Consider the following 24,045-nt stretch of genomic DNA (forward strand, 5'->3'; position numbering starts at 1 on the left):
TTCTAGCGTTCACCCAGACGTGCCGCGAATGCTTCCTCCCTTCTGCCCTTTCTTTTTGCCCACTTTTCTCGGTCTCGAGTAACGTCTCGCAGTTTATCTTGACATGGGAATCAGAAATAGTCGCCTGTATTTGGAATGAACACTCTCGTAACGACTTTCGTAATGACCCGACCGAATTAGGACCGCTCGTAACAATGAAGCAATTTCTCGAGCTACATACTCGGCTCACCGTCCCAGCTCTTCCCACTTTTCCCACTATCTGTCGTAACATAGTTACCCAGGGAACACGCTTTTACATCTTATCGTTGTGCTTTACACCCGCAAATAGTGCTTTATCCTCGACAGTACTCTTCCATTCTGCTGTTGAACGCATCGATGGGCACAGTGGGTACCCGAACGCGTACCGTTCTCCACCACGTTCACTCACGTCCGTGATTTCAGCGTAACAGGGTATCTGGAGGAGCTGGGTACGCTTTCCAATCATCGCTCTTCTTTTCGCTTATTTTTTTACGTAAATACGAGACGGAGAAGGAAACTGGAAGCTGGACGATGCACGTAAACGACTAGACGCAATGGAATTCATAAAGAAGATAAATACACGATCCTCTCTGTAAGCAGAACGGCGAGCTATATTTCCGCTTTACTCGTAAATACCTATCGAACCTACGGCAAACCGTTTTTGCGAGACCCTCCAGCGGCGGAAGCACTTAATGTATCATTTCTGGCGACACTCGGACACAGATTTCTTCTTCCTATCGGGAGATCGGGATGACGGGACTCCGAGTGGGAAGGCCTCCATAAAAGTCCGCACAGGTGTTCAAGCTAAACATGGCAAGGTTCGGGGAATCGACTAAAGTTTCTTCGTTCGTGTCGGGACCTTATAGGATAGCAGGCTAGAAAGAAAGTCTGGAAGATTATCGGGTTGCCGATCGGTTGCCCACGGATCATCGTCGACTGTACGTCTATATAGCCGGTGCTCGGTTCATGAATTAAAGACTCAGGCGCGCGCCATCGGCGATGACACGCCGCTGCTGCTGCTACTATTTCTTGCCCAGCTTTTGCGCGCTCCAATTTCCACAACGTCGTTTTGTGGTAATTGTTCCTTGGACTCGATGGACGTTCTCTCAATCGCCACAACACGATGCAGCATTTGCCGTTGGTGCCATTAAGAGCTTTCCTGCCGCGTCTTCGTACTTCCTCCTTCTCTCCGCTATTCGTCTTCTCTTTGCTCCTTTCTTCGGATGGTCCGACCGCTTTTTCTTCGCGGCCTCGCATCCTGATTGGTAGTTCCTTGATGAAGACGTCCACTCGATCGACCACATGCTCGGCGAAACTTGCGATACTTTTAATCGCGTTACCCTCTCCACGGCTCGACTCTTTGTCCAGTGTCTTCCGGGAATCAATGGGAAAGGAAATTAAAGGACGACACTGGTACCTCGTTCCTCCGAAGAAATTGTTGCATTTCGACGATTTTCGTCGAGCGTAGATCCAAAGCAGAGGATTTTGCGATAGAAGCAACTGCTTTGCTCCTTTTCACCAGAGTCGATCGACTTTTCAGCGAGGATGCACGCAGGAGCGATAAGAGAGTAGCTCTGCCACGTAAATGGAAGCGATATCTCGCTTCTCGTTGCGTCGTAATTACGTCCACGTATTATCTTTCTAAGGGAATTTTTCACACTCCTTCCCTCGCTAATTGCGAATTATACGCGTGCATCTGTTGAATGTGTTCGTCTCGTGGCGCTTCATAAATTAATATGTTTACGATCGTGTGCGAGTGTACACACAGGGGAAACTGGCACGTGTGAATTAGCTCTTGGCCTCGCTCGGTCACAAGGCTCCGCGCGCCGCGCCACACCGCGGCTGCACCGAGTCGCATAGCACCTTGTTTTCATCGACTCTAAGCCTAACGATTTACACATTTACATATACAGCATTAGAAATAATAATCTCTCGTTTGCGAGTGCAACCGAGCAAATGCAACACTGTTTTTACAACGACCAATTTGCATGCGTGAGTTTAGTATGCTATTCGATACAGTGTTGTGGAGTTAATGCGATTACCGTAAGGTTTTCAAAGAAAAATGCAAATAAATAGCAATTATGCAGTGGACGAAGGAGCACCCTACGCGCTTTTTCTTCCACCGACCACGTAACGACTATGGAAACGAGGCGATGAAAAATAATTTCTTTAACTCGATAGTGTTAGAACATGATGATTTTTCTGTCGTCGCATAATCGATGATGGGAGTTAAAGCATAATCAAGAGGAGCGGACGAAGACTATTAATTCCATGCACCGGTACGCCTGTAGTTTTCCCGGAGAGGCGTGTTCCCGGTTCACATTAACTTGTAGGAACACCTGCGCGTTTCTAGGAACTCTGCTTAAACTCGATTAGCCACGAAAATTTCATTTCCTCCGTTGGTACATCCATGGCCGATTACACGAATGCTTGAATGATACGAACGTGCATCCGTCCATTCAGCTACTTCGGCGAGCACGGTCAGACTGTCGTAAACAGACGTCAGACGTGCCACCTTTCTTCTATTCAATATCAGCGTTTATCATTGGTATGTCAAATCGATGAACGTGTGCGAGCACCAAGAAGGGTAAATTAGCATTTTCAATGGAAATTCAATGAAGATGAAAAAAATGAAGACGAAAGGACTTCGCTGGACGGCCGATGTACGAGACGGCTGGGGGGAATGTGCGCGATACAGAAGAAAGAAAAAGAGTAAAGAAAGACAAAGGGAAAGAAAGGAGGTGGGGTGTGTGCCGCGCGGCGTGGCGCGGCGCGGCGCAGCGCGGCGCGGCATATCGTCCTGACGCGGCCGCGCTCGTACGATATGCGAGAGCATGCGGGCACGATTCGGTGCCGGAGGGCATACTTTTAATTTCGCGAGGCCCATTACGAAAAGTGATATGCACCATTCGGAAATAAATAGCCAGCAGCGAGCTCACGTGCTTTTTGTAATGAGCCGAAGCAAGTTGTGAGCGGCCATGGGGAGGGGGATAGCGAGGAAAATGAGCCCCGGTATGGTGGCAGGTAGTGGTTATCTCTCGACCGAGCTCCCAGTTAATGACAACCCCTGGTCTGAGCCCTTGCCCTGCCTATCCCATGTATATCAGCTGTCTCTACCATTTCGCATCTTCTTACGACGAGTTTCATGATTTCGTTCAGCGATTTTGCATCGCTGCTCCCCTTCATCGCTACTTCTCAGCTTATCTAAATTCATTTAGTGCCACCGATACTCAGGATACGTCCACGAAATATTTCTACACACTCGAGAGTTGTTTTTTTACCGTGATTATACCTTATCGTAGTCGTGGTAAAGCTAACAAGGAAAGTTATATGCTCGTCCAACGTGTCTAATGCGAAGTATAGAGTGAAATTGAAAGCGTAAGTTTACGCGATCGTGCCGAAAGCGCTCCGCGAACCTGTTCGACCGGCTAAAATTAATCGAAGCCCTAAATAACATGGTTTTACGGCACCAGATGACACGGAGACGTATAGCGTGGCAACTGATGCTATAAAGCAATTTGTCTTGAAACGGTCGTGGAATTTTTTATTCTTCACCCGCAGACACGCAGACGATGTTTCTCTCTTCCCGAGATATGCGCCGATCGTTCCTGTACAGTTATGCAAAGTAACCGATAAAAGACAAAAGTATCGTAACGAACACGGATTATAATGTACATAGACCCCGTCGCGTTTTATCGTCTCCCTCTGCCAGCCGTTTCAATTTTTTCCAATAGTACAGCACTCGGATAGCGTAGCCAGCGCGATTGACACACGTTGCTCAACATAATTTATTTAATAACTCATAATCAGCGTGGTTGCCAGGTGAAGGCAGACATTTTTTAGCGAGACGTGCTATTAATTACCTCGAATAGGGGTACAGACGCGGACAGTCTAATTGAGTATTCCATCAAGCTGGCGTAACGCTTACAGACGCGAACATGTACGTTTATGTACGTTTGCTCACAAAACGGAGATAGCGCCCGCATGTCTTTATCGCTTTTTTCCGCAGCTGGACGCGGAAAGGCGGTTAACGCAAGGCAACCTGCATCGATTTCAAGGAGGTGAAGACATTTGAAGGGAACACCGAAGAAAAAAGTCTCGCGATTAGAATCACTCATTCTTCTGAATACAGATCACTGAATTAGTGGAGAAGCTCAGTCAGTAGCCTAAGAGAGACGTGAAAAACCGTAGAAACAATATGTCCGACAAGACGAAATCGAGTCGTATCCCACGCCCATATTACAACGTTCACGAGTGGTTCACATGCAGAAGACCGCATAATTCGAGTCTCTGTTTGATCGTGGACAATATTTCACGCTCGACTGTATCGGCGAGACTACTTGAGACGATTATCTCTCTCTTTTTCGATTGGACGTTTCGACACGGATTTATGAATAAAGAAGAAAAAAGCTGTTGTTCCTGTATTTCGTTCGATCGACGGGAGTGAGGCCTGGGGCCGACTCCCTGTAACGAGAAGGTGGTATTAAGAGATTTACGAAGATTCACGCGATAATGAGTTCCTGTTAACGCTATCGGTCTCTCGGTCGAGATACGAACGTGGCAACAATAATTGTTGCGGTCGTCGGTGAGTGCGCGGAAGGGAGAAAAACCGGTGATCGTTGGAGCATGGAGAACAGCTTTATAGTGGCGTGAATTATTTACTCTCGCCCCGTTTTTCTGCCGAATTATTACCCGCTGCTGGCGTAACGCTTCAAGTCGTCGGCGAGACTGCGAGTTTTGCGAACGCGCGATTCTGTGCCATGGCATGGCGCAGCGCGTTAATTAGAGCATAAACTTATTAAATTTACGAGGTTAAGCGTGCGCAAATTACGTGTATAATTGTTTGGCGAAAGGAAAACGGTTATGTCGGTCATTGAAACTTCTTCTCGTCGAGATGAAATTGGAGGAAAAAATGGTGTTGTACGCGTAAATGTGTTTCGTGCGAAACTAATCGAAGAATATTGTCTGCGAATATAAAAAGCAGGGCGCTCTTGGTCTGTGACGAGAGCAATTGCACGCTTACCAAGCAGGAGGGGGGGAGCGAAAGAAGGAAACGGAAATTATATTTACCTTAGGCAACGAGTGCAAATGCAACGAGACAAACTATTAAATTTCGAAAAACGATTTCGCGTAGTAGAATTTCTGATCTTAATAAGTGGGGCGCTTTGAGCGCAAAGGGATCCCCAATGGGATTGCTCGACTGTAAACTCCTAGATTGCGGCGGTTGGTTTGAAAACCGGAAGTGACGCAGTCCGGTAAGTGGCAGTTATCGATAGCCTATGGTTAAAGTTGAAGGCGCGCGTTTCGTCTTGACGAGAACAGGGCGAGAGAAAAAGGAGAGGGGATGGCGAGGGGACGGCGAGGGGAAGGCGAGGGGAAAGCGAGGGGAAGGCGAGGAGATTTGAAGGGAACAAAGACTGTTGGAGTAAAGTGGAAAGCGAAGGAACCATCTAGCTAAATAATAGAGCGGTCGCTGCGAAGCTGTAAACTTTTTACAATATCCTTTCGGTCGATCTTTCTTATTCCCGTCCTCGTGTTCCGCTCCAGTTATTTTACCTCTGTCTTTATCCGCTTCTTTCCGCCGATGAGGCTCGCGATCGGCATATTTATCGAAAAACGTGTTTTCATAGGAAATCTAATATTCATCCGATTATAAGTTTACTAAATAACTATCGTTTGGGTTGATTATTCCTTGCTCAGATTCGCGCAACACTCGAGACATACGATATGATTAGAAGGGCTGCGGTGTAGCATTATCGTGGTAGGTAATTGCAACGAATAAGCATAATAATTATTATTGTAGCTCGACTAATGCCGTTGATTTCTAAAAGAAGGTTTATCTCGACCTGCAATTTAAACGTTAAACGCATTGCAGTTTCCCGATTAGTGAAACGAGCGCGAATTATCGACACGAGCTTGCCAAAAAATCTTCACTCGATTTGCCCATACATGCTTCAATCGAAACAAGAAGCAAAGCTACCGTTTCGTTCACCTAATTACCTCGAAATCTAGGTATCTGTTTGTAAAGTTAAACGCTACACAGATAGTTTCGGAGACCACAAGAGCTCGACTGGTTAATAGAATTTACGGAAAATATAGGCTCCCCAATGAATTGCTGTTACGCCTACAGACTAGGAGAGGGTAACTACCCGCGATTCCTGGTGATTAATCATAGCGGAGGCGATTTAGCCGAATGTATTATCAAAGGTAATCAGGAGAGAGCGTTTTTGTCCGAGTTAATCTATGATATCCGCAATTTCGAAATCTCAGTTCTTTAACTCTTAAATCGAAAGAGATAGATACGTACATATATGATCCGTACGTTTCTCGAGGACGTTCGATCGCACCGTAATTCTCTCACGGTCCGCATGGTTATTCGCAGTTTGCAAAAACGCCCGTTACAAATCTCTTTAATTACCTTGGTGTAACAGTGGTTTGAAAGATTTCACGTACCCCCGCCAGTACTTGACAAAATTTTTACAGTCTCTCGGCTGCAGTCCGTGTGGTTAGGCGGAAAAGCTACGTAATATTCGTGCATGTTGTGCTCACTCGACAAGGAATCGTGTAACCAATTAGTGATTAGAGTGAAAGCTATTTTCGCGCGTAGACTCGTGTCTTTTTAAACGCGAGCATGCAAAAAAGAAAGCAAAAGCGCGAGGGAGAAGCAGAAAGAGAGAAATAGAGGCTCGATACAAAACGATAGCACGGTAAACGCAGAAGGACAGGTATCGATAAGTGCATTGGGTTGCACGGGTAGTGGAGGTGGCCACCAGCAGGATCGGTAGGATGCTTTTAGCCAGCACGCGGGGACAAGTTATTTATTGTTGCTATCTGGTCGTCTCGCGATGGGGAAAGAACCCACCGGTTCGTGGTAGTGCAGGTACGAGAGGAACTCTCAATCCTTCTCTTATTAAAACCTGCCCTCACTATCGGAACTTGTACTTTAGTATTGGCCAACTGTACAGTCATTCATAGAAGTTGGTTAGAAACGTGAAATTAATTCGTCGCGCCTTCAGCTAGTGGTTTTCCCCGCTCTACGTGATCCTGCTTCTCGATGTTGACGAATTTGTCGAAGGTTGTTGGATGGGCATGATCTTCGGACCCTGCCTGTTAATGGCAAACAAGAGGATATTGAATCGGGGGAAGAAAAATGAATAATGGACACAGACAGGTGAAAGGAAAGAGGAAGGACGAAAGAAGGTAAAAGTGTAAAAAAGGGGATAGAAGAGGCTCTCGTGTGCGTTAAAGATAAATCAGAAGGTGTAAGCGAGACGACGAAGGGAACGAGAGGGAAAAGGAATTGAACTTTAGAGAAACGTTTAAGGAGAGGAACTGGAAAGAAATTATGTTGCCTTGGCAAAAGATGAACGAGAATTCGGCGGGCTAAATGCGAAGACTATACTGCGAGAGCCATTACGCTAATGGGACGACCAAGCCGAGAAAGCTGGTCTCTATCAGCTTCTCGAAAGGACAAGGGAAAAGAAGGATGGAAGAGTGGCAGGAGAAGGATGAGGAGGAGAACGAGAACCACTGTCGGAGAACGTGCCAAAGAACGCATTACTCATAATCTCACCGAAGGGTGAAGCTGATCTCGCCAAAAAACCGCAGCTCAATTATTCTCTGACCCTCGTACCGCACTTACACACTTATTTCAACGTGTCGTGATCTTATTTGCAATGTTAATTTCACTCCTAACCCGCAACAACTTGCCAAGTCTTCTTCATCGTCCTGCATCTTGCAGGATCCAAGAAAGTTTTGTTTTAGAAAGTTTATGCAAAAATTACGCGACACGCGAAGGACAAGGAACAGAGTCCCGAGATACGAAACAACATTGATTCGCTTTTGAAAGCATCGTTTATTGCAGTCATTCTACCAGGAACAGTTTACCGACGTCACGAAGCTTTGCCAGCTAAAAACAGCATTAGAACACGACCAACTGCCAGTCGATATCGTTGCTGTTGATCTACTCGAGTTCCAATTAAGATCGCTTATCAACTTGTGACTATGAAAGTATTTATAGTTTCGTATCATTCGATCTTAATTGTCGTAAAATATAATAAAATATATATATATATATAGATTGTACTTGTGGCTCACAAGAGAAGTGGCAATTTGCAATGAGAAAGGATTCGTTTCTACCTAGGAGAAGATACAGATCCGTCGGCAAAGCATAGCCTTCGTTTTAGTATGCGATTCAGGGACGCGAAAATGATGGATCAATTATGATTTCTTCGTTAGAATGTTTAACAATGAAGGAGAAAATGCGTGGTGGTTATTGCCGAATCAAGTGGCTGGTCGATTACAGACGGAGATACTTAGTTCGATGAAATATCACGCTATAAATTGCACAAGGTATTTTAACGACGGACGACGCGTCGTAATAAATGTGAACGTAAAGTTCCATTATCGCGTACCTCGCGGTTTACGTTCGAGGACATTGTAGTCATTGTACTTTGCTATAAATTTTAGTAAGACGTAAATCGATGAAGAAGTGGACGTCGAAGATGTAAAAGAATAGGAGAAGAAGGCGAGGTTTAAGCATAAGTGGTGGAAGGGGGCTATGACAGAAGAGGAAAGAACGATGCAGCCGTGTGTAGGTCTACCAACCTTGATGCGCCGACAGGATTGTCTTCGATGAAGCCGACCACTCCGATGAACCTCTCCGATGAACCTCTCCGATGAACCTCTCCGATGAACCTCTCCGATGAACCTCTCCGATGAACCTCTCCGATTAACCTCTCCGATTAACCTCTCCAGACACAGTTCTCGACAAGGAGTCACACTGATTCCGCACAGTTGGACGTTTGGTCACGCACCTCGGACCGTGGGCGCATCGGTAGCGAGCAAGGACGCGGGAACGCGGGAACGCGGGAACGCGCGGCGCGTAAACGAGAAAACGGTCCGAAGGTGGAAAAAATGGTGAAAGATGAGCGCACACGGGGACAGCTTTGCTCGTGTTTGAAAGAAGCGAGAGGCGTACGCTGCGGCTGCGCGAACCGGTGTGTGGGGCCGTTTCCACCGTCGCCTAGCTGGATGGAAGAGACGGCAAGGTGACTTCCCCCACTGCCTCCAGGAACTTTCAAATGGTTCGTGCCAGTGTCGGCAGTCGTCCACCACTTTGCTGGATCGTTGGGTGAACCACTGCTTTTGAAACGCCCGCCTTCGAATCGCGACCCGCCTCGACCATTCTTGCTCCACCAATCCCACACGAGCATACTGGCGCCAATCGACGTCGTTCTATGGCTACGCCTTCCCTCTTCTCGTATCTTCACTCTTCTCTTACCTTGCTATCCAAGCTGAATCTCGCTCTGCCCGAGTACCACCAACCCAGAGAATTGCTTTCAGCTGAAAATGGCAACTGGGGTATTGGCTCCTCTCCTCGGCTCGACGAGATCGTCGAACCGCCACGAGTTCAGAAAAAAGCAGAGAGCAGGCAATCAGGAAGGGGTGTCATCCATTTGAAGTAAGCGATGATCGGAGAGCAGGGAATGAAATTTGGAGCTCTTTCCTTAATAGATAACTGGTCCTATATGTATCTCCTCATCTCAGTTTCTCACGACTCGGTTAATTATCTATTCAAGTTACGACTACCCTTCTTCTCGATAATCGAGTCGTAAACAACTGTTTAATATTGTGTCTCGGATAGAAATTGGTTCCACGCACGAAAAAGTTCAATGAAACGATCACTCGAATGGATCATTAACCACGCCTCGAAACCTCCAAGATGAGTAACATGAAATTTGTCGTGGAATTGGGAGGGGTGCATCGAGAATGCTGCGCGACCGAAAGGTCGAAGACAGTGTATTCGTAGTCGCGCGATATCGATGACGCGGCAAGACGAGCTACTTCGAAAAGATCATTGACCGTTCTTGTCTCGATAATTACGAATACCCCATGTGGCGCGCTTATCTTCAGTTTGACGGAGCTCCTCCTTCATCGGTGAGGGTCCGCAATCCTTCGGACTGGAGTGTATCTGATCTCGATGATCGATTGCTGCTACCGACTCTCGAAATTACATACGGTTAACCGTGGCTACAAATAATTATACCTGAGCTACTTTCATTCCTTCTGCCGATTCACATGATCCGCCAAACGCCCAAACCCAGGGGATTATTCAACGCCCGTTATCTTTTAATCTCTCGTTGCGCGCAATAAATTATGCTCGTTGTTTGCCGAACCGAAACCCACGGATTAAGACTTGAATGTCCGAAATATTTTAATCGACTAATCTTCGCTGGTGAATCTGCTGGTGAATCTGCTGGTGTATTTGAAGTTAATTCGAGAGCGAGTCCCACGGGTATCGGCTCGGTATTCTCGGACGATCATCGACCATTGTGATTTTATTTTCACGGTGTTGTTCTTGCCGTGTCTGGGTACACAATGACTGAAAGGAAACGATTACGTCACGATGATGTCATTAGTAGGGGCCACGCCCCCTACGGCGCTACTCCATTACGCCAAATCATCGACCGGATGAGTTCTCCGGATCTCCACAGTCTCCCCGTCGCGTCGCCTTCTTTCTTCGACTCATCTGCTCGACAATCGTTTCGAGGTGTAAGAAACTCCGAGGTTAATTCGAGCTCGAGGACCTCCGAGCACGTACGCGTGGATACCCCCGTCTATTATCAATGCTTAATTAAATAAGACTTTTTGCGCGCCAGAAACCCGACTAATAAGTTATTCGACATCCCTCGATTTTCTTCAAAAGGGTACTTACTTTGAATTTCACGATTACACGCTCCGCTACTTCTGCCGCACCCGATCGTCGAAACTTCAATTTCATTCTGACGTCGGATCACGTCAGAAGAAAAATATCAATCAAGATTCTTCTTCCCTGGATGTCTGAAATTCTGATATAGATATCGAAGAGACAGCGTTACCAAAAGAGAAGCCTCGGCATCGCAAAACGACGAGAAAGAAACAGAGTTATATAGTAGCAAAAGAAGAAGCTGAGGATGACTCAGAAAATGAAAGAAAGGGGATCATTGATCAGATCGGACGATCGATAGAGGAACCGACTAACAGTCATTAAGTCGACTATTGTGAGGTAGCAACACCCGTTTGATTGGTTAATCTACGCCTTCGTCGTTCTTGAAAGATCATCGACGAAGGACAAAGGCCTTCGATTTCAGACTTAGGCGTTCCAGAGTACGACTACATATTAATAACGAGCCGGTACATTAAGTTCCCAAGACAGTCGAATACTTTACATTTGCTTCTACACCACGAGATGTTGACGATGCGCGTCTTGAACTTCTTTCCTTCTTTCGATACCCAGGCTAAACGGAAAGGAAGAATGCTTTAATCTTTACCTTCCGGTCGAGCAGCAGATATCATCTACTCTACCATTGCAAAGAAGCCTTTAATTTCGAGACTTTTGGACTCTATACGCGTAACAGAAGATACACAATGATGCAAAAGCAAAAAGGATAGTGTAAAAAGGGGGAGAATCTACGTGAATTATACTACAAAGAAATTTTTCTACATTATTTCATGGGAGACCGGAAAACAACGTGTTTCTTTCCCTTCACGATCTCGACCAATTTTATTTCTTCCTTATCCTATCCTTGTGTACTCTTCATCACCGTTTTGTTCTATTTTTCTTCGAAGCTGTTCCATGATTTATTTCGAATGATCGAGCAGTAAGCGAGGAACTTGCGGTTGAGTTTCGGCGAAAAAAACGAGGAGGAATCGGCGCGAAGTTGCACCGAGGATCTCGTTAAGCACGCGAAGGAAGTGTTCTGCGGTTTGCCAAAGAACGTAGCTCGCGTTCAAGTCTGTTTGTTTAACAGGAAGCAGCATCAAAGGCATCAGTACTCGCTGGACTTTTTTATTTTCCTTTTCCTTCGATTTTTATTGCACATACCCCTATTATTAAGTCAAGATACCCTCGAAAGAAATTACCTTCGCTTTTCGCGCGAACTGAGCTGTCCTCGATTTTCACCGATAATCAGCATTGTACGCAAGAAAAGGGAAAAAGATTGCCACTGAAGGCATTAGAAGAAAGGAGGCAATGATGCGGGAGCATAGTGGTAGAGGCGCATGGTTAATAGCGATGTAAGTGGTGCTGAACTGGGCGGCCGATTGTCAAATTATCGATAATATCGCTAAACCAACAAGATCATGCGGCAGTTGTCCGCGAGAACGATGCGAATCGAGGATCGAAACCGCAAGCACAGATTACGTGGAGCGATGGCGCGCGGAGCAGCAAGAAAACACAACGGGCGAGCCGTTGCACGCGCGCTCCTTCCAACTTTCATTCGACTAACAGCCTACCTGCATCATACCCCCGCACAAACGCACACACTCGTTGCCGTTCAAACGTGCAATCCGCTATTTAAGTGTATCGTTGCGCGTTCAAGCCGCGAGATAATGCTCGACTCCGCCACGATCGATAGAATTGTCTGCTTGTGGTCAAACCGTTTCTAAAGGCGCAAGATGCGATTACGCTCGATTTCCGATCATCATCGCGTCTCGGTGTCGGATATGATAACGCATACTCCACTGTCGAGAATAGAAATGTAAATTGATGGGCGTGTTCCCAACGTGACGGATAATACATACTCCGTGACGATACATACTCCGAATGTGTGGTAGGTTAATTCGCCAGCTGTGCTTCATCCATAGAGTGTTGATAAAGCTTCACGTAGCGCATAGAAATATGTTCCCGGAAAAAGGGTCGGATTTTTCGTCCGTTTTCCTTATTGGTTAGAAGATCATCACTTGAGAGTAATTTTACTCGGACACCGAAAGAAAGCCAAAGGAAATTGATGAGAATTCGTAAAGGAAGGACAACGTCCTCTGCTAACCGATACTTATTTTTGGAATCGGAAACCAGAACAGAAATACCATTGAAATCGAGATTCGTGGTGTTTCCCTGAGTAAGCGGTTGCGGTTGCTGTCGCGACAGGAAGACGCTTAAAGATCCGTTCTGCGGTTCCCCCGTACGTTCCTGATCAACTAGATCGCATTTTTGAGGAACAGTTAAGACGATTAATCGACTGTCGTCACTGTACTCTTTTCCCATTATCTTGGACAAACTGATTTAAGAGCGCTACCGCACACACGCATCGATGAACATTGTGATCGAAGCCACTCGGCAAGATTCCTCGAAGAATTTCTCTCTTCTAGCGTGTTTTTGCGACCGTTTCTCGAGGTAACGCGGGAGATTATAATTCGAACGGTGGTCGAAAAAGGCGACGAGGAAAGAGAAAAAGCGCTAGATCGTTTTAAGGATAATTTGGTTGAAAAGAATCTTGATTGCGATCTAATTTTATAGAGGCTCGAGGGAGAATAGCAGGGGTAGAAGGCAGAGAACGGTATGGTTCTTAAACAAACACCGAAGTTGTATGCGTCGGACCCTTTGGCTCTGGAGCGTATTCCGTGTACGTGTGGAGGTCGGAAGACGAGCCGATGGTGACGACGCGAATTCGCTTGGCGTCAGTCCGACTCCTACCAATTTCACGGCAGGTTAACCGCCACCACGTTGGGACAGTGTTTTATCTACCTTGTAGAGGGTAGATTGCGCGCGATGCGTGTCTCATTGTCGATCGGTCTGCGGCCACGCTCATTCGTATTTTTAATAAGTTCATTTCTCTCGAATTTCTTCGCCCTTAGACCGATGAACGGAACTTTGAAATGTTCCGCGAAAAAACAGCCCCCGTCTTCGTTCCGCCTCCATTCCTAAGACCTCGAATCGGTGGGCAATTTCCAGAAAATTTGCCAAGTTATTATCCTCGAACGCAAGTATGCTCGATTAAATTCCGACGGGGGAATATAATTCGCGGCTGGGATAAGAGCGCGTCAAACTCGTTTGCGGTTGACCGTTTCGCGTCGCAGTAGGCTCGGCTGTTATCTTCTCGATGCCAGCATAATACCTATCGGAGACCGATAACGCTAATTATATTTTACGGCGCGATAATTATGCAAAAGTACTCCACTGTCTGTGCAGCGAAGGCTCGCCGACGCTCAGGGACACTTTCCACCTGGAAATGTTTTTCGTTCGCGTTTATTTATTTATTAATAAATGAGGCTGAGGGAGCTGATGAAATTGGCGAGTGACTGGGCGTCGCGTCGCGACGGCAGGTCGTAGACACGAGAATACGGGACGGGACGGGACGAATCACGATCTTCGCTTGATTTTCTTCGTCGAAACGATCTCTCCCTGCGTCTAATTCCCCAATTTCAGCTTGCACGCGCATGCGCTCGAAATCGAGCGGATTCTCCGGCACACATCCCCGGCAATCAAACGGAAATGGAGGGCCGATCGTCCGATCGTGTTCTGCCAAATCGTTCGGCTCTCTCTCCCTCTCTCCCTCTCTCCCTCTCTCCCTCTCTCCCTCTCTGCGTTCGAACCTAACCGAGGGACGATTATTTACGAAGACGCATATACGAGGGTGTACACTCTGTAGACAAAAATAATCAAGTGTGATTGCTCGTAATGACGGGGCCAAGCTGTCCAGCTTAACAAATGATAGTCTGCGGGGCTGAGGGAACGAGAAAAGTAGGCATAAAGGGTGGACAGAGGAGATGGGAGTCCTGGCATCCAACCCGGGGCCAGATCGGTAATCGATCCGATCCGTATGGAAAACGCCGCCGCGACCGATGCGCGGCTGTTTCTTATTAATAGGCAGCCGCTTCCTTCTATCCTCTCGTCCAAAATTTACCAATCGTTTTGGGATAGAATGATACTGGCGTAGAAGGAACTAGATACGCGCGATTAGTACCTTGCTAGGTGCTCTGCCTCCTCGGAGATTCGCTCTGGTTTTTTCGCCACCCGAACCAATTCAATATTGTTTGCTTTACGAAGGAACGTGCTCGAAATACATGCGTTTTTCTGATACTTTCCTTCTTTTTTCGTAGCATGCCATCCGAGTATGGCGTTTACGTTTGTGTTTCGTAATACGGTAAAAGTTTCCAGCAAACGATGCTTCGCGCAATCGAGCTCTCGTCATGAGATTAGATACACTTTCACCCTTCTTTCAACTTTCTCCAATGATCGGCTCTTTATCGGACGACAGAATTGTTTGTGCTTTTTCTTTTCATCAATATACACGTAATATTGCCCCCCCTTAGAGTGTCTACTGCTGTTTGTTGCCTTGTTCGTAGCTTGCCTTACACAATCTTAGAACAACGAATCACTCTCCTCGCAATTGGTCTCTCGACTGAATGGTATTTGGGTAATTGCTGTTTCCATTAATCGACGTTCGAGGAATAAGTGTCTCACCACGCTCCTTATCGTAAATAGGAGGACGATGTACTTACTGCAGGTCGAGGAAAGTACGTATGTTCTTTTATCGAAGATTCTCTAAACGCGTAAAACGAGACGAATTCCTCTGGAAGGGGATTCATTCGTGGCGCTAACAGTGAACAGAGAAAGAGGGAAAAGGGCGTAAAGTGTGAGAGATAGCGAGGTGGAGAGAGACAGGAGAACGAAGCCAAAGGAGTAACAGGCGGCTACCGTCCTCGGCAGCCTTAATGAAGGAGAACAGAGGGCGTGCTCGGGTGCACCGGCCAGTAAGCAATGTATCCAAACCTGTAATTACGTAGCTTGCTATACATCTCACCCATAACGGTTATTAACAGGAACCTGACGTCTCTTGTTGCTTCCTCTCTCTCTCCCTCTCTCTCCCTCTCTCTCCCTCTCTCTCTTTCTCACGTTCGAGAGCACATTCTATGTTTTGGTCGTGCTACTTTGTTTGCTCGACGACACATCGCCACCAGACCGTATTCAAAAGTATTTATCCCTCGTTGGTCACGTCTTGCAGCGAATTAGAAAATTACTTGTTGGTTCGTAACCCGTCGACGTATCGAGAAATGATGGTTCAGTCGACCGAGAAAGTCAACTGTTGCCGTATATAGCGATTCGGTTCACCACATGGTGTGTAAACATGGCTAAACGTGTAACGACGAGGTGGACGCACACTACTACCACGGTTATAGCTTTGATTCCCTGCTTGCACGAAGGTCTGATGCTAGGCTAAAAACAAAAGTATCAACGATTGTTGGAAGAATTACAACGGAAGAGCTAAAACAAATATAAATTGTAGAACATAAATGGTGTTTCCGTGACACTTGCCACGTCGAAAATAACGTCCGCTACGTATTGCGCTATTGAGGAACTGACGAGCAAAAGGCGCATCATTGATCGTAATTTTCCCTTCGGTAATGATCGTTTATGGCCAATCAAGATCGCGTTAAGTTCAGTTATGAGCCCTGTGTCGCGCGGTGGCAGCGCGAAACCTAGAAGATTACAAGACTGGAACGTTGTATGTATCTATCCATGAAATATGTTCCAGCGAGTCGGACAGCAATTAATTCGCGCCCCTTTTGAGCGAGAAGAAACTTTACTTTACCATAATCGACCTTCAGACCATGGAATATTATACTTTCCGTGATCGGTAGCCTCGACTTAAACGGGATATGCAACTTTTTGCCGGTGCTATCATCGTTCGTCGTCGTTACACGTTGGAAGAGTTACGAGATTGCGCATAGCGTCGAAAATACCGCCAGTGCTTTGTGAGACCAATTACACGATAATAGTATTATATTTTCAATGATGCATCTTCCATTATAACCTTCAAGCGGTGTGTTTGTTTTTTCATTACGAGGCGAGACGATTCTCGACGGTCGCAAATTGTCCTCTAGCTTCACGGTTAACGATGTTAAAGAACGCAGAACGATCTAACAGGAATTGGAGACCGGAAACCACGACCAACTCTAATTTTACGATATAAAAAGCGGATCGGAGCAACTATAGTGTCCGAACTGTAGGCGAAGAAAGGCTGACCTGTCATCTCCTAGTAATTTAAAGCCGTCTCGGTGTGGGTGGGAACGGCGATCTCCCTTCAGAGTTTGTCCTTCGTCTTCGACAAAGAATCGAGTCAGTGTGCTCTCAGTTTCAAATTCTCGGGAAATTGTATATTTTGAAATGCAAATGAAAAAAAAAGGGAGGAATCGTGGGTTGATAACGACAAGCGGATATAGCAGTGGAGTAGAACGTATAGGTCGATACTTGGATAGAACGTCTGATTATAGATGAAGGGTGGAGGGACGATAAAGGTCAACGGGAAAGGGGATAAATTCTTTTTTCTCGTGGGCTTATTGCTGGTGCCGTAGTCACAGTCGGCGCAAAAAACGGGCAGTTACCTAATGAGCGGCAATTGAGTGGCGACCAATTACAGGAGGGGCCGGTCCAGCGCATAAAATGCAACCGTCCAATGAGCACTGTTCAGCATCTCTACCCTTTCCTTCTCTCCTTTCGTTCCATCTGTTCGCTTCGGCTTTTCTTTTTCTTCCACCTCTGCACCGCTCCACGGCCCACTCTTTCTCGCTCCTTTTCACTACTCTCGCAATCTCTCTCGCAATCTCTCTCGCAATCTCTCTCGCAATCTCTCTCGCAGCAGCGAGCGAGGGAAACGCGACCGTGGACAAGGAGCATGAAGCGGAAATGAGAGAAGGGAGGAAAGGAAAGGAGAGGAAAGGAGAGGAAAGGAGAGGAAAGGAGAGGAAAGGAGAGGAAAGGAGAACGCGACTCGTTCCTCGCGCCGTGAACATTGGAGCAAAGCGGTACCGGAAATTGAAGTACGTCACGAAATCGAACGCTCGATTTAATACAGTCGGCCGAATCGTCGAGGTGGTGGCGTAGGCACACCAGCTGCGGAAATAACGCACGCCTCTCTCAGCTTCGTGAATTTCCCTGTGCTCGATCAGCGCCAACGATAAAGTCAACATTATTTTACGGCTCGGCGCTCGAATCGTCTTTTTACACGACACGCGGCTATCAACCGCTGTTTTGTTATTGGATTACGATCGTTATTCTTCCCCAAGGGGACCTCCTCCAAAGACAGATTTCCCCGTCGTTGTACATGGTGGGCAGTTTTCGTCGAGTCGGTGGTTTCATTAAAACGCGTCAGTAAACGATCCTCTGCACTCCTTTTGAGAACCAACGGCCGATAAATCTTCTTCAAAATTTAATCGATTTCCCTGGAAAGGTGCCGATGGGATCTAAAGGAAAGAAAAAAGAAGGGGAGGCTCGCTCGATAATAGCGTGAATGTTGGAGCGAGTTAAGAACAGATAGGCATCTCGTCGCGTCGAGGAGACCGTGTCCCTTGGTCACGAAAACGATCGACCGATCATCATTGTCCGTGAAGCCGCGGTCTTCCACGATCACGAGGAACAAAAGTGAAGACGTTAACGCGGCCAGTGACGTTGATTCGACACGCCACCACGCGTTCGCATCGTTCCTTCGTAAACGCTTCTGTACAGAATGCCGAGAAGAAAGCGTGACGCCCCGCTACCTTACTCTCTTCTTTCCTTCCCTCCCCACCCCTTTCTTTTGTTTCTTTGGAATATTGTCGTTTTGGAAGATGAAAAGTATATCGCGCGACACGGTGTGCATAGGTAATTAATCAGTTGGAAATCGAATTGTTGGTACTTCACGCGGCATAGTCTCATTTTTCAACAGTCGATGCGTCCCTGGCAATTATTAGCTAATTAGCAACGACAGACAACGCTTCACGCTGACTCGTCGTCATAGGCGACGTCACAACTTCCACTCTTCTCCTCCTTCTGTACTGTACCAATGTTCTACCGCGAAATTAGAGAAAATTACGGAGAGAAACGTTTCCCTTTCGAAGGGACTACAAACCCATGGCAGGATGCGGCGGCGCAAGGCGGCGCAAGGCGGCGCAAGGCGGCGCAAGGCGGCTCGATTAGCGCGACAGACAACTATGATTTCTTGAGGGAATGGCGATAGAGGCGACACACCAACGTTTATGGATTTATTAATAAGTGTACGTGTATACAGGTAGTGTAGCAATACGTTCGAGAAAACATACGGTCTGCGTTCACGGACGCTACGACCATTAGAGGAAAGGTAATAATATTTAATTGCATTTTACGACATCCCTGTTTTGCTGTTAATTGTAATTGCCATCAAAGATGGCGGCGAGGTTAGCATACAGTGTTGCCGCGATAAGCAGATCTTCGAAACACTGTCACGCGAAGTAACGACGCCTTATCCGTCTTGCTTTTCTCTTTTCCCTCCTTCATGCTTCGCTTGTGTACCTCTTTCTTCCTTTCTTCGCGTCGAGCTCGAAACGTGGCAATCTAACAATGTTACTGACCCCGTAAACGTCACCACTCGCATTTTCACGTCGCACACGCAAATTCCGTTCCGTTAATCAACTTGCCTCCTCGTAAATGAACTCCACGACTCCATGATTTCAAAATGCTCTTACGATTCTCGATGACAACTGCCGTGATCTCTCGTATTCACTGCTAGGTATTTCAACCGAACCAAGAACTCGTACTTTATTATCGGAATTGTTTCTCATAGGTTAAACGGAATCGTTGAATGCGGAACGTTAAGATGGGTATGGATGGTTCTAGGAAATGAAAATTGGTGAGAATGCCAGAAATGTTGACAGCGATGCGAAATGTACAATAAATAAGAACGCGATCCAACGCGTATCTTGCGGGCATTGGGCACCCCACGAAGCATTTATGCAGCTAGCATGCGTGGAATTGTGGGTTTACTCTATAAATCGTAGCTGATAAGATAGGATCGATAAAGGAAGCAAATACGCGTGGTGCACGCGTGCACGGTGTAATCGTGTAAATAACTGTAGCGGTTCACGTTGGTTGGATTTGCTGCCGCGACGAGACGGGACGAGACGGGACGGGACGAGACGAAACGAAGAAGTTAGGCACTCTACGTTCCGTCTGTTGTTGAAAGGGCACGGTCACGCGTGCACAGCATCGAGAAAATTTATCGTTAAAGGGCCGGCATGAATTTACGCGACGACACGACAGCACGATTATTTCATCCGAACGATAATTATCTCTGGACGTAAGCTCCACACGAGGGGACTGTTTCCTGCCTTACGTCCAGATCGTTTTCTTTATTTGCATCACGAGCGCTCGTTCCCGCGTCTCGAGATAAATTAATAATTAAGGAAGAAAGATCGTGTTTCGAGGCTTCAACGTAACTCTAATTACAATCGTTTCAACCTCGCATCAGAGACTATCAATCCCGAATGAAGACATTTAACGTGGTCGTTTTCACGATTAAGGGACTCCTTTTTCTTAGTGGAAAGAGATTAACTCGTTAAAATGTGACAGTTAACGGTCATTTTTTTCTGTTTGTCGATTGACCTGCTCTGATGATACATTTATTGCCTCCATCAACGTAAACCGACATCAATTTTCACATAAATATGTTGATCTCGCGAAACGGTCGGTGAGTACGCCAGTGGTTATTCGCGTGCATTCCCGCTCCCAGCCTGAACTACGCCGATGTGATATATGCTAATTGCAATTACACCGCGTGTACGCTATCGCCGACTGGTCGGTGCTCGGTGCCCCGCGTGACGGGCCACGGAGTTCCGCCAACTTTGCGCTAACTTACTAAACTCAAATTTAACTGGATCTCATTGGCCTCCACTTGTTCAACCGTTATATTCTGTGCATCGCTCCTTCGCCGCCGCGCCGCCGCGCCGCCGCGCCGCCGCAGCGCCTTTACCTACGAATTCAATTTACCTCTTCACTTTTGCCATTTATTTTTCACGATCATGGACAACCACGAGATATGGTTGATATCAAGTCTATGCTTGAGCTCTCGAAAAAATCATTGCACGAATAGAATCTGTTGCTTCGGAAACACGAGTCCGACGAGAGCACGATTTATGGACGGTTTCGCATTTATACACTGGAGCAAGATCTATCTCTGTAGATGAATCGACAATTAATTATAATGAAGATATTAAATGCTGTACGCGACCGACGTGTTCACCTCGTCAGGCTTTGTAATAATATTTCTAATTACTGCTGCCAAGCGGTATTAAATTTATTCACTCGCTGCTAGTCAATTACCGAGGTTTATCGTGTAAAAGGATCGACATTCTTGTGCGAGACTTTCGTGCCTTGAGTACATTAGAAAAACATACAATGGGATTGTACCAAGCGGTATTATATTGACGTTAAATGAAATGAAATAAAGCACGCGATTCCAGATAACGACCAGATACCGAATTCACCTTGGTTCAACCAATATCGAATTTTGTATCCTGCCATTTCTTCGACTTCGAGGATCAACTATATAATAACAGAAGTCTTTCGTTCGAGAGAAAATCTAGTCATTCCTCGTTCCGCGCTTGCTTTGAGTGACAGTTTAACTGAATGACAAGGTCGACGGCCTACGCTATCTGCACCTAGTTGTTATCTCAACTAATTAGTCGCGATTACCGGTAAACCAGGTTTTTGCCTTCTTCTCAATAATAAAAGGTGTACGGGTTCGATGGGGGAAATTATTTATAAAAATCGCGTCAGTGACAAGGAGTAACTGCCTAATGGTTGCCTATCACGCGACTTTTAAACTGTCTTTTGCTCGAAGGGGAAGCCAGGATCGATTGATACTTTCTGTGCTACTAAAAGGGAAATTCATTACGATTGAGCGGATTACGCTAACGACAAAAGTCAAAGATTGGCCGTGGATAATCGCGTTACAGTCGGTTAACATAGACGTATGATGTAAATGTAAAAGAATGAATCAGTTCTAGCGTGGCACGTTTCGTTATCTGTGGAATTGACGGTGTTACGATCGGTCACGGTCAAGTTTTTCGCACTGTTTTTTCATTCGGAGCAAGAAATGCCAAGGTAATTGAGTCTTTAAGCTTTTAACTGTGTACACAGGAGAGTAGGTATGTACGATCAACTCATTTTTCATTGATTTTAGGCATCGTCGTCGCTCGTATAATGCACGTGTGTATATATCGCGTGGAGCCTCTCGCGTTCCAGCAGTTTAATTAACTCGTTCTTTCCGAGGAAACTAGATACGAAAATATCCGACTTATATTATCCCGGTGAAGTAATTCCGAGCGGGGCGCGTAATAAACTTAACTGGAAGGGAAAAAAGTTGATGACGACTACAAGGTCGTAAATACATTAGTATTTACGTGGTGATTTGGAAAAATACAGCTGCGTCTGATAAAAATGCTGGACCGATGGCACGATTCGCGTGTTTAATAAAAAAGAAGGAAAAAGGCTCGCTGGTAAACGGCTCATTCCGGTGTGCAATATCTGAATTATATATGCACTCGTAAAACTTGTAATACTTCCTAATTGCGCGTCGTTCCTCCTTGGTCGCGCGTTTTGTAATTATTAGCCGGCGTGTATATCGGCGTAATTATGCGACACTTTGATTTGCCCGGGCATTCATCGATTTACACGCGCTTATTTGCGAACACAGTTAAATGCACGTGCACACGTATGGGTCCGTAGGACCGCGCTCCGCCCATTCACTGAGCTCCCACATTTTATCTACGCCTTTCGTTAATCGAAACGCCGAGTATTTTATGGCCTTTTACTTTATCTATAGCTTCGAGGAAACACGTGTAACCGAAGCTGCAGTTTGCTTTTACGATACCAGACGCCACTGCTTACGGCTAACTCGTAACGCGTCTTATTGATAACGAGTCTCTCGCAGAATTTGATAGAAAATACTATTCCCAGATTATCGCTCTTCCCTCGTTCGCATATACAACCGTCTCCTTACCCTGACAATAATGTCGCGGAATGCCGCTGCCCCTCCAATCACCCTGCAACTTTTATTACTTCGCCGGATTTTCGTACGAAGATTTTTCTTTAGGCATTCTTACTTTCTCACTCCATCTTCGGCGTTATCGTTACCCGACCGACGCATTTTTTTTTACGATAAGCGCCACCGCTCCGTCTCGAAAGACCAGATCCAGTTATTCTCCTCTCGGGGACCACTTAAACACCCAAATGGACTCGATAATTTCATAATGATTTACCGTTCCTCTTTTTAAAGCGCCACTTGGTATTTTCAGTTTCCTCTCCTCTCTCTTCCTCTTCTTCGTCCCACCAATTTTTCAATCGTTGAAGCTCTTCATTGTGCAAAGACTGGCCAAGTTTGACCCGAATACGGGAGTTCGTGGCGAGTCGGGGGCAACAATTACCGCGCCGCGCGCCGATCGTTGGCAAAAACCCACCACGGCTGGCGTCTCTGCCCTGTCGAGTCGTAAGCCAGCAATTTTGAAATATCTATTCGATGCCCGGTTTCTCGATCGCGTAATTACAGGTAATTGATCGTTTAACCGAAATCTCGTTCATTAAAAGTCAAAACCAATGTTCGTCGCGTACTTTCGTTCAGCAAAAAGTCATGCCTGAAGATGCCCGTGAATGAAATTTCGAATCGAGCGGTGCTTGGATAATTATCCCGATCGATGCTGGCACAGATATCCGCGCAACTGTTTGTTTTTGGAATTTTTCGATAACCAGTACGCAACTCGCGACCCGATTCTCAATGAAATCTTTGATCTATGCGAGACGTTACACGCGACCATCGGAGGAGTCTAAGTGCGCTTACAATTAGTCAGCCGGTTGTGCGTGCACAACGAACTTCTCCTAGGCGGCTTCGTTAAACAGACGCTTCTGACTAACTTCGCGACGTGCATACGTGTAAAAATGCATAAAACCACGTGAAAAGAATTCATTTGGTTTTTCTTCCGTTAAACTTATGAAATACACGCAAATTATACTCGCGAAATGTTCCTCGTGACCGGGTGGTAATTAAGCGTTTTATTGAACGGGTTGGTTCGAGTTACTTGGGTGTGTTCCAGCAATAACAGAGCCTAATCAGCGCGATGAATCTTGAAGTTTTTTCGTGTCCTAGCGAAATTCATGCGGTAATTGATAATTAGTTTGCGTTCGTAGCAGTGTCGCACCAGGACTCTCTCGTATATACCTTCTCGAGACGCCACATAAAAGTTTAGTAAATAGACTCGCAAGCATGTATCTCCATTGAATCTACCGTTCTGCAGATGGCTCGCATTATGTTCACAATACGCAGCTGCATCTACTGATCCGTATCTTGGATATTTACAATAAAATGCGGCTAATTGTCTTGCGCATCGATTACGAATTGCTTTGGGCACTTTATTCAACGTATCAATATTTCCTTAGATATCTACTGTGACTCCTAGCTTTTAGAAATTCTCGTAGGA

General features: G+C 46.1%; 1 protein-coding gene across 1 annotated transcript in view; it reads right to left on the bottom strand.

Moving 5' to 3' along the window:
* Positions 1-24,045, bottom strand: part of LOC143185869 (homeobox protein aristaless) — a 53,731-nt gene that overhangs the window by 21,122 nt on the left and 8,564 nt on the right. Inside the window, exon 2 of the mRNA XM_076389160.1 lies at positions 23,032-23,043. Coding sequence (XP_076245275.1) covers positions 23,032-23,043 — 12 coding nt within the window. The remainder of the gene's footprint in view (positions 1-23,031; positions 23,044-24,045) is intronic.

This window comes from Calliopsis andreniformis, chromosome 12 (assembly GCF_051401765.1).
Source record: "Calliopsis andreniformis isolate RMS-2024a chromosome 12, iyCalAndr_principal, whole genome shotgun sequence".
NCBI lineage: Eukaryota > Metazoa > Arthropoda > Insecta > Hymenoptera > Andrenidae > Calliopsis > Calliopsis andreniformis.